The sequence below is a fragment of the Anopheles stephensi genome, chromosome 2 (genome assembly GCF_013141755.1).
Source record: "Anopheles stephensi strain Indian chromosome 2, UCI_ANSTEP_V1.0, whole genome shotgun sequence".
In the NCBI taxonomy this organism is placed as follows: Eukaryota; Metazoa; Arthropoda; class Insecta; order Diptera; family Culicidae; genus Anopheles; species Anopheles stephensi.
In genome coordinates this window covers 49038573-49049984 of record NC_050202.1, presented here as the reverse complement: position 1 = coordinate 49049984, position 11412 = coordinate 49038573, and the positions used below count along the sequence as shown (strand labels likewise).

The window sequence follows — 11412 nt, the reverse complement described above, 5'->3', positions numbered from 1 at the left end:
AGCAGCAAACGAACACAAAATATAAGATATATCTTTCTACAGGTATGAACTCAGGACTATGCTGGCTAAGGATGCCAAAAGTCTTACCATTTTCGAGGAGCTGGTCATCTTTGGCGGTATATCTGTGAGTGGGCCGCATAGAGTTGAAGAATAAATCAGAAGGACAATAGTGAGCTAGTTGAACTGCTTAGAAAAGCTGCTGTACTGCAGGTGGCCGAAGCTGGAAGGATACGCTGAGCAAGAAGTAGAGGAGCAAAGCAAACTTGACCAAGCGGTTTCGATACTATAGGGCATCGGAACAGAAGGTTTGAAGTTATGGAACGATCATCTTCGTACTCTAACTTGAATTGGCGAAAAGAAAGGAGGAGTAGAGTGAACAAAAGTACCACGAAAAAATGACTAATTCTTGTTTGCAATTCAATCTCTCTCTCTCTTCTTGGTCTCTCTTCATAGTTTAATAATTAAGTTTAAAAGTTTAGTTCAACGAGCCGTGAGTGGCCCGCTTGAAGCAGGATTTCAAGTGACAATAATAGTAACTTAAGCTCGGGTTTTATAAATTAACAAGTGGCAAGACGCACAGAACGAATACTATTTTGGAACGTGGTACGCGACGATGTCAGGTTCAAAATGATCACAAACGGCATTTAACTCCACGGCCTACTAAAATAAGCGGATCTACCCGCTGATCCTCTTCGGCGTACCTCTTCGGCGTGCAGATTTCTAGCTTGGAGCAATCTCGGCGGGGCATATACAGAATGTCGAGAAAGGAACACCGGCGAGTCGATTCGATTGTCAAGTAGTCTTGCGACAAACAGTATGCGGGAGAATTTAATTACGGAACGCACCAGCGAAACTAAGCGACTTTTTAGATCATTACTATCATTTCTAGCTTACAGGACTTTTTGATGCCACGTAGTTGGATAATCAGCCCTCACTTCATCAAGATGGGAACCTGCCGTGTGAAGGCTGGCGCAGCTGTCGCTTCTTCCACCGAGCCGTCCAGTGTAGCATCCAATCTATTCCTTCAATATTTCTTTTAATTGATATATTCGGCAAACTTCACATGGTAATATTTAAAAAATATGACAATAAAACAGTCATAAACAGACAATCTCTTCGAGCATGTCCTGTTTACTGAGGATCAAAAGAATTTATATCATGTAGCAGGACAGTAAACCCTAGGAACGGTCTAAATTCGATGCTAGTTTTTGCCAATCGAAGGACATTTACAAACAAATTTTTGTTGTAAAGCCAAAACAAGTTTTGGCTGGTATGACGTACGACTACACTGTAGCTCACGCCTTGGGGAATATCAGAAAGGGAAAAAGGGTAAACCTTTTGAAATGTTTCATCGGCTATAACGTCAGGAAGTGCATACAACTTGCATACAATCACTGCTAACGTGTGGTAGTAATCAATCCACGCGAACATTTGAACGTATCGAAAATTAAGCCCACACTTAAAATCATCGCGGGTTAACAACATTAAGCTAATAAGTTAGCTTTAAATTTGTTCCGTATTTACGTTGGCGTTCATGCTCAAAGCTCACTGCAGCCGTTATGTCGCTTGCACACAACCATACAAGTTGCAAATTGCTTTCAACCGTGTTTGAGCCGTTAGTTTGAATTTAGCCATTTCGAATGCTTACGATAATGCCGTTAGCAAATGTTAGCATATATTAGCATCGTTATCTAGCACGTTGCTGGCCTTTTTTAACTTTATTATCCATTTAAATATGTGTTTACCTCGATTAAAAAAAGTAGCTCAAATTAAAGGTGGTTAAATAAATTTTTTATACTTAAAAAATATTCAAAAAAAAGCGATACAGATGTTATTTTTTAACTTAAGGAAGAAAAAGTTTTAAACCAACTATTCTCACCGAAAAACATCACAAACCGTTAAACGCCGTTACTGTTCTCTACCGAAGCCCGTTCGTGAGGAAGCATGACATGGTGTTGACATGGAAGTTTGACGACAAATTGCCTGTCCATACGGTTGTATGCATTGAGATGTTATGGGTTTCAGCACAGTGCTGTGACGCTAACAGATCCCATCGCTAAAAGCAACTGACAACAATCTCAGCTCACTAGCAGGTAAGGGCTCCCGTTGGTACGCCCGGTACTGCGAATTCTCCCATGAATGCGTTGGCAGATAGTAGGTCGGCGCTTAATTTGATCCAATTATGTACAGTGTCTAATTAACAAACACCACCGGTTAAACGCAAATTTGCTTTTTCCAGTGCCCGGTGCGTGCGTAAAATCCCGTCAGGAGGGGAGGCCATGTTAGGGAACAGATCTACCCGGATTGATGTCGTAAATAATTGCTAGTCAGCAGCTTGTCGTTAGATCACGCGAATCGGCCAACCCCATCTCGCTCGCAGTGACCAGTTAATAGTTACCGCGAAAATGTTGTCTCACCCATTCAACCATTTTTGCAGCTGTGTCTTCATCATTCTGATACTGCCGTGGCATCTGCCATCATCGGCGCTCGATGGGCTGAAACCGGACGACAGCGGCAACCGTGTCAAGCGTTTGATAAGCTTCCCGATCAATGGTGGCGTTGCGAAGCTGGTGCTAGGCTTTCTGGCACCGGTTCGTTTCCATCATCCGCTACCGCGCAGCCTCAACTGTGGCATTAACGTGCAGGCGAACTATGTCATCCCTCCGGACATAATTTTCCCCCGGCCGGAGTCTATCTTTCGCAATCGCAACCTGGACCACTACACAGATCCCGACAGTCGACAGCGGTTGTACGGTGTGATGGAAAAGATTCTGAAGACGATGCTCGGGACGCATCGAAGAGCGCGCGAGTGTTTGCTGCGTACGGTGTGTGAGGTGGCGGACTCATCGTTGGGGCGCAATGGACTGGTAGGCGAGCTGCTGGATGTGATATTTACGTGAGTTGTTGGAGTGAGTTCTCGGTTGTTGGGGAGTTTGTAATGCTAGATATACGTGCTTTTATTTTTAGACCTCAAGAATCGGATGCACTGCCGGCCGAGTTCCTACTGGCACGCAGGTATGGAACGAATGGAGTCAATTGTTTGAAGGTGTACTCGTCCTGTCCGTGGGGTATGGGACTGCTTGACTACGTTTCGATCATTGGCGAGGAAGGTTTCAGATTATAAATACAACTCTTAGCCTCTAAATATGTCCAATTCACCTGATCATCTCCTCTCTGCATTTATGCCTCCTGAGTGCCTGAGTTCCCAGTCGTAGCGAAAGTTGTTAGAAGAAGCTTAGAATGATGAGCTCGGATATGCTCTAGATACGTTTACGAATCTCTGCCCAATTTAGACAATTAGCATCAGTAAGACAATTGAGTGACGAACGATTTTGGGCACAGCGGGCACAGTACTGTATGGCCTCAGACCGCTCAAACTCAGTCAGTCTTACATTTTCGGACCTTTGGAGAGCATCTTGATCATCAGAAAATCATGAATAGACTACGATCGCAGTTGTACGCGATCACACTGTCGGTTCTGCTACTAACGTCCGCTCTTAACGTCGATGCAACGTCATCCGAGCTACTCGAGTGTCCTGCCAACCGTGTCCTGGCCCAACGTTCCAAGCGCTGGATCCTAAGCTATCCCATCAATGGCGGTGTAGCGAAGATGGTGTTTGGTTTTCTGGCTCCGATACGATTCCATCATCCACTGCCGCGCAGTTTGAACCTGTCGTTTAACGTGCAGGCCAACTATCGCATCCCGTCCAACATTATCTTCCCTCGTCCGGAATCAATATTTAAAAATCGTGCCAATAATGAGTACACCGATACGTCCCGGAAACAGTTCTATGAGATGGTGGAACGCATGCTAACCGGCTGGAACCGTAATGGTCGCTCTTGCTTGTTGCGTACGATTTGTGAGGTTGCCGAAGCGCCGTTACGACATAGTGGGTTGATTGGAGAGCTGTTTGAAGTAATATTCACGTAAGTAGCGAGTTTTTGTGTGGTAAAATTACAAAAATGCTTGAGTGTTTGAGTATTTTTGTCTATTTGCAGACCGAACGAGACCGATCAGTTGGCAAGGGAGTATACGATGGCACGTAAATATGGTGCGAATGGCGTTGATTGCATGAGGATGTACGCGGATTGTCCTCTAGGGCATGGTTTGCTCGATACTATCAGTGCGATTCAAATGTGAAAAAAATAGTTAATTAGTTAAGTGATCTAGATGTATTGAATAATTTAAATGATACGTTGTACAATCAAATTATTAATTTGGTTGTATTAAATATTACATAGGTTAAATAGAAACCTTTGAAGAAATTTGCAAAACCAAATAAAAATTCACTGCGAGTTCCGAATAGAATCTAATGAGGCAAACAACTCAAAAGATTTAAAGTAATCAGATCTGAAACTTATTCTTTAGAATGTATTATTTAGTTTTGATGTACGACTAGGGATTCCTGCTTCCTGAGCCTCCCCTTGTTACTCTACTGGTATAAGCATTCGCTGCTTCATTGCCTCTTTGCCAACCATAGGATCGACAATCAGTAGCCGATTATTTATTTGAAGGATGCTTGTTCTGGTTATATTATTGAAATTCTATATCAAAAGGCATGCAATTAAAAGGGGCAAAATTTGGTTGGCAATGAATGTAAAGCTTTGATGAACTTTTTAAAATTTAAAGGTCCTTAGATTGAGGTACGGCTTCAGAGCCTAGATGGGACACATAGTTTCAATAAATGACTTACTAACCGTCAAAAAGTGCTCATTTTAAGTGATTGACATTTGGGCGGTTTCATTTTAGACATGTTTTAGGAGAATAATAGTTTCTGCTCGGCTGTTTGAACCATAATTTAGTTAAATGAACGCTAAAATGTTTTGTCTACACTTGTGCACAGTTGTTTGTGCAATGTACAAGAACAGTACATCGTCTAGTTGATCGCTAGATCACAAGACCATCGAATAAAAAATATAGATGCAGTAGGAAAATAATTTATAAATAAAATTTACATTTAATTTTTTTTATAAAAATTTGCATAAAGTATTTTATTTTAATTCATTTATTGTTATTTATACATGTTTTTTTGAAAATTCATTTGAAACGGCCTTATTGGTTCTATGGGTTTGCTTATATGGATTGGTAGTAATAAGGCCAGGCCATTCTATTAAAAGAAAAAAAAAAGATTGTTCAGATACACGCCTCGGCTGCTGTAATGAAAAGTATGTTAAGAAAATGACGATCTATTCAATGCTATTGATTAAGATATACAGTGCCGGATAATTGAGTGCTTTGGAGCGGCCCGGTAGTATAAGCGACAACGGCACCGGACTTCATACGGCAGGACCGGGGTTCAAATCCCATCCTGACCGTTCCTTCGTAGCGAGGGTTGTCTATTAATTGTAAATTATAAATTAATAATTATTTGTCATGCCGATTTATAATTAATTGAAATTTAGTTGAAGATTTTGAAAAAAATGAACCCATTTTGGCCCCCCTTTCATTTTGTTTTACAGTTTTACACAGTTCTGTTTTGTTATTAAAAAAGATAGATACTTTTATGTGAAACTTTTTTGTGTTTCTGTGTATGTGATTTTTTTTTTACTGTTCTGTTAGAAAGATGACTTACAGTAAACAAATCAGTAATTTTCTTTAAATGTCATTTGTTCCAAAAAATTGTAAATTTATTATATTGTTTGCAGGATGATGGAACATTCGATTGGAGGAAAAAACGGAGCCTAAATTTGAGAACCCCTGGATATCGGAATCGCTCGCTTTAACTGTGTGTGTGTCTCCTCTTCATCCCCATCTAAAAGGGTTTAAACAGGAGCGTGAAATCAGTTGGAAACTATTTTGGAGTATGAAATAAAACAATCATCTTTCGATGAATTAAATGAGTATGAGTATGAAATAAAACAATTAGTGTCGGTTTAGGGTTAATACATTATAGAAATAAAATAAAGTATTCAAGAACACTCGTTATCATCTCACACGTACTATTGATTAAAGTTTTAAAATTAAGCCTCTCACTCGTTTGACACCACTGGATTAAAAGCATCCATGGCAACATGCTCCCATGCTGAACCACCCTCCCCCCTCCATAACCCACCCCATTCCGCTTACTCCAACGTAACAAAAGGTAAACAAAACCGGTTTCTCTAGCGCACGGGGTGAAGTGCGTTATTCAAAGCATGTGTTTTTCTTTGCCGGTCTCGCGCGGTCGTTGCCGCAATAATAGTGCCGTACGCGCGTACCCAAGCCCGGCGAACGCACGCACACTCACACACACTGTACCATGCACAGGCTGCTTGGTTTTCTGCCTTCCCACACACAAGCGCGCAACACTACACGTGTGTGGGGTAAGGGAAACGCGTCGTTTAATCTTTTCTCGCACACTACACGACCACACAACAGTCTACGCTCTATCGTCGCAACGGTCGGTCGTGTTGTGCACGGTTTCGGTCGATCGGTCGGAAAGTAAGGCGCCCGGTACGCGTCGTGTTAAAAATCGATTTTGCATTACTTGTGATTTTTTGGAAGCCGCGAAAAAAAAAGTGATCCCGTGCATGCTGTCAAAGTGACGCAAACGCATCAACATTAGAAGCAATAGATTAGCGTGGCCAGGTGTGTGGTGTGGTCGCACACACCAAATGGTTGGATGTTTGGTGCAGAAGTCGCGGGTGAGGCTTCGGTGAAGTGTGTTAAGCTAGAGAAGCTCTGGTGGTGAAAAAATTGGTGAAGAAGACGCCAAGATTTACTTGGATGAGATTTATTTTTAAGAAGAGAACCTCCTTTGGTGGAGAAGTTAAGCGTGTCAGTGATCACATGTAAACCTCACACAGGTCGAAGTTAAACATATAAGCAACGGTGCAAGCTTTGTCCTCTAATCAGATTTTTGTGCCGAGTGTGTGTGAAGCTAAACAAATTCCAGTTCAACGGCACAGTGTACTTCCTTTCGTAATAAGAGCAATACATCAGAGGCTTTGCCAACTTTGAATGCCGAGTTTTGCAAACATCGCAAACCCAGAAGGTAAGTGCTCAGTGCTCAGTATTTCGTCAACTTTAACTTGATCCAGAAATAAACAATTCTAACCACCATTAAACACACACGCTCGCCATACGAGCTTTGGTGGACCGTAGAAACCGAGGGCGGTTTTGCTCCTTCCGCAGGTCTCCCCTGTAAAACTGGAACCGAGAATTGTGATTTGTATGCAAATAATTTTAACGCGCGCCTGGGCCTATTTCCCCTGTCTCTGAAAGGTTCCTTCTTGCTCTTGATCAAATGTGCGATCGATGCTTTTTCACGCGTGTTACTTCGTTGTGCAGTTCTTGCTTGCCTTTCTGTTGGAACAGTTGTGCCGTCATTTGAACTTCGGCCGCTCGTTCAAGAATCGCGATTTTACGACAACTATTTCCATATCGGTGCGCCGGGTTTTTACGATTATACTGGCTTCAGCTTTTTTTTTTTTTTGAGCCCGAAATCAAACCCCCGAAAAAGTGTTCGAAAGTAAGGGGTGAAGTTGGGGAGAAGGGAGGAGCACTGTGGAGGAGTAAAACAAAATGAGCATGGTTTTGTGACGGGGCAAAAAGGTGCAAATGCAAATCAGGTGCAGTGTGGTGGGTATTTTTTGGATAGGTGGGCAGAAGCTAAAATTTCACAATATTGGTAATGATTCTGCGTGGGGAGTTCAATATTAAGTTTAAATTATTTATGAGTAAAATTGAGCCTCAATTTCTTCAGCAAACTTTGATTGGAGAATCCATGTATATGACTCTTACATTGTCCTAGTCTTCATCCGGATTCTGTAACACGTCGTGTGACTCCTTGGGAATTGATAGATATTCTTACCACGAGCTTCTGGCAAAATGGTAGTATTGTTGATAGTTACATTTAGTTGCTATCAAGAAAGGAACCAGCATCAAATCTCGCCAGAGCGTCATCCTAGGACTCAGGACTAGTTGACATCCAGTTACGGGTAAACCAAGTCAAGGATGTCAGAAATGGCAAGCCGAGATCTCCTGAAGTTGAGGAGTTAAAGAAGAAGCTATTGTTCCCAATTTGATGACTATTCATAAAGAATCATTTAAAGAGCGCCATGATAAGAATCTAAAATAATTGATATCTTCACATCGAGTTATATTTGATAGGAATTATTCATTTCCTCCAGAAATATTCTTCAAAATACTCATAATAAAATAAATCAAATTGATTCACTTGATGGCAACATAAAATTCAAGTACAGAACAACATCAGACATCGAATGATTTATGGTAGAAGGAAGAGGCTGCATTGCAACCAACACTCTTTCGGACCTTACTTTTTTTACGACAGAAATGCATTTCCTGAGTTAAACAGTTCTTAAATGGGAATCTCCATTAGCGCAAAACATCCACCATCCACGAGCAGTTCCACAAGCGGACGTTGAAAATCTGTTCTGCTCTGGCAATTAATTAAATGCGTCCAGCGCGTTGTTTACACTTTACGGAAAATTGAACTTAAGTGGGCAACTCAAAACCGATCGACGACGCTCCCAGCTTCTCGTGCCTGCGTTTGATGAATGTGGACGACGTTTCCAAAAACTATCCTTTTTGGAGCTCGACCATCGTCAAAATGCGGCATGCTCTGGTCAATGTCGTCTTGCATCCTGTTTCCCGAAAGAGGTTTTCGCCCCCCCCCCCCTTTTATCCCTTTTTTAAGAGCCGTTTTTGGTGTTGCTCTTGTTTGCTGCCTGGAGGAAGACACACGTCCGAATCGGTGGTTTCTTTAGGGGTCGGCGATCGGTTGCCTTTAGGTACCCGCGAAGCAACGTGACCAAACTTTAAACAAACATACAAACTCGTTTCGGGCGAGTTTCGAGTTCGGACATTCATAATATGGCTCGGGGATGGAGCTGGAGCTAGGCGAAACTAAGAGGAAGAAGAAGAAGAAGGATCTCCAATGACTTTGTATGCATGTTCGGGTGAAGGGCTTAAAGCACATATCCACCCGCGGACGAGGAAGTTTATGGAGGCATAAGATCTTGAAAGGCGGTTGAGTTGGAAGTCTCCTGTTGCAAATGCTTTAATCGTTAAAGTGTGCCATTCGAACCTTGTACAACAGTACAATGTAACTTGCCAAGTGGTTCATTAAACTTGAGCGTTGACAAATCTTAGCAGGCTCAAGCTATCAAGCTGCAAAACCAAAGTGTGAAGAATGTCAAAACTATGGGAGTTCTGGACGCTGGAAGGATATCTGTGAGCGAACAGTGTATAGCGCGAAGAAAGGATGATCGCGTGAAAAGTACACAACGCTCTCGGGACAAACAAAGTCAACGGATTCGCCACAACCGGATTGACGGTTTGTTTATTTTTCGCGCTATTTCGCGAGATCGCGGACTTCGGATGGCTTCACATTACGTGGTCGTGGTGAGGCGGAATAGCTTGAAGGTATGAATGAGGAACACTGATAGCTTCGGCTTTTGAAGTCTCGATGATGTAGCATTTCTGAACCGGGAAAAAGAGGAGCTTCTATGCTGCTCAAGTTGACGAGAAGCGCTCATGCTACGTCGAAGTCTCAGAATATACTGAACTTAGAGAATTTAAAGTAATATTGCTTTTAAAAGTATTGATTTAATGCCTGTGCCTCTCTAGCCGGAAACATGGTTCGGATTATGCTAAAATAAGGTTAACAAGACCCCAAAAAACCCTTGCGGGTGTTATGGCTCCACCATTTGAATGACCTTCAACCGGTGTGGATGCAGCAGTGGCAACCATTTGCTCATTTGACGATACGTCGTCGTTGGCTTTTTTGTTTCTTCACCATAACCGGACCGTTTCGTTCCTGGATGTCCTCGCTTTCAGTTTTTGGCGGACCGTTTGGGTACCGGTTTTGCGAATGCGAAGTTCCGCGTTGCGTGCGTCCAATACAGAAAACGCCCGCTGGCTGCCGATCGCACGCGAAAACAGTGAGCTCGGGGAACAGAACCCCGGGGACGCAGCAAAAGTCTTGGTTCCTGTGTGTTTTTTACTTATCGTTTCGATACTCTGTGGTGGTTTGGCGAGACGAATTATTTCGAGCCCATCTTCCCATCGGAGGCTTCTGGACGAGCGGAATGGTCCTCGTGCCTAAAACATTCTTCCTCCGTTGTATTGGGGAAGGTCTCCCATTTTTTCGGAAGGTCTCTTACATTCTTCAACCCACCAAGGTCCCATGATATAATGCCACCTCGTGCAAACGTGATCGTACCCTGATCGATGGCCGACGACGAGGACGGTGAGGGCTTCAAGGAATGGTTCGTTTTCGTTTGCGTAGCTAACGCCACACTATCCCCTTTGTCCCGGGCTTTGCTTTGCGCCTGTTGTCTTGTTTGATGAATGGCAGCATCTTCAACCATTCCGGTGACCGGTTTCGGAGCCAAAATTCTGCACCAGAGAACGAATTTTGCAGATTGTTTTAAGCGGTTTGTCTTTAGCCAAAATGGTGGTACGTCCTTGGTCAAGAACGTTTCAATCGGCCATTGTCTGGACTGGGATTTGTTTGTCGTTAATTGCACATCCTTGTTGTTGGTTGGGCTTATTTACCAGGGCATGGAAATAATATTGAACATCTTATGCTGCTTGTGAATCTACAACCAGAGCAGATAGTACACAATGTTGCACTGCGGCCAATGTTGTCTACTCGCTGACGCTCGTTGCACCCTTGTCGTTCCTCAGTCGAGCAGCAGGAACTTTGCTCTCTCACATAATGTCAAGGTTTGTGTCGACCGTTTAGACATTATGAGTTGTATAGAATTGTTTAAAGCGAACTAAAACACAGTTTGTGTTAGTTTGTTGCATTAGAGTGCTTCTTGAAGCTATTATTGGATCAATAAGGAAGGAGTTTTACCGAACATCAGGAGGAACAATTGTTTCTTTTTGTGAGAGAAAATCTCTTTGGCTTATTTAACACTTGAGATTTCCAGCCTTTTAGGTTGTTGCAACATGGCTAGTAGCAGCAGGAGCTGTGATGGGCGCCTCCAAACACGCTTGAAACGTTTTCGTCTCTCGACAATAATTCAACCCTTATCAGCAGTTGAAGTGGAACTGGCGTAGAACGCTCACAGTGCTCAGTATTTAAGTGCTACAGCTCCGCAACTTCAAAAGAGCAGAACGTCTCGGTGTCTGGCTTAGAACAGCTGGCAAAAGTGAAACTGTGCGCACGACTTTTAAATCACGCTCGCAGCTAACGACAAAAGCATTAAACAAGGCTGCTTCATCTGCTGCCTCTGATGGGGCGAACAACTGGCCGTCTTCACTGTACCCATGTAGCACGCTGCTAAACATGAATCGAGTATTAATCAACACAATCCGAGGCACGTTCTGTGGTCGCTCTGTGTTCGCTCATCATCGTTGTTCATTTATTATGATTGTAATTACTTACTTACAATATTTCCTTCAAGCGATTACTGTGGCCGGCGTCCAGCACAGCAGCTGGACGAGCCAACGCTTGA

General features: G+C 42.9%; 3 protein-coding genes across 4 annotated transcripts in view; all 3 read left to right on the top strand.

Moving 5' to 3' along the window:
- Positions 1–2260: 2260 nt before the first annotated feature.
- Positions 2261–3150, top strand: LOC118508366. Its single transcript, XM_036048087.1, has 2 exons — positions 2261–2896; positions 2968–3150. Exons 1-2 carry the CDS (start codon positions 2406–2408, stop codon positions 3122–3124), a joined length of 648 nt encoding a protein of 215 aa, XP_035903980.1. The 5' UTR covers positions 2261–2405; the 3' UTR covers positions 3125–3150.
- A 2-nt stretch (positions 3151–3152) lies between these two features.
- LOC118508367 lies at positions 3153–4924 on the top strand. Its single transcript, XM_036048089.1, has 2 exons — positions 3153–3927; positions 4000–4924. Exons 1-2 carry the CDS (start codon positions 3434–3436, stop codon positions 4139–4141), a joined length of 636 nt encoding a protein of 211 aa, XP_035903982.1. The 5' UTR covers positions 3153–3433; the 3' UTR covers positions 4142–4924.
- A 1422-nt stretch (positions 4925–6346) lies between these two features.
- The window catches only part of LOC118508349 (semaphorin-5A), a 132035-nt gene continuing 126969 nt past the window's right edge, over positions 6347–11412 (top strand). For both annotated transcript variants that reach the window (XM_036048043.1, XM_036048042.1), the window contains exon 1: positions 6347–6974. The gene's annotated coding sequence lies outside the window, so the exon portion shown is untranslated. The remainder of the gene's footprint in view (positions 6975–11412) is intronic.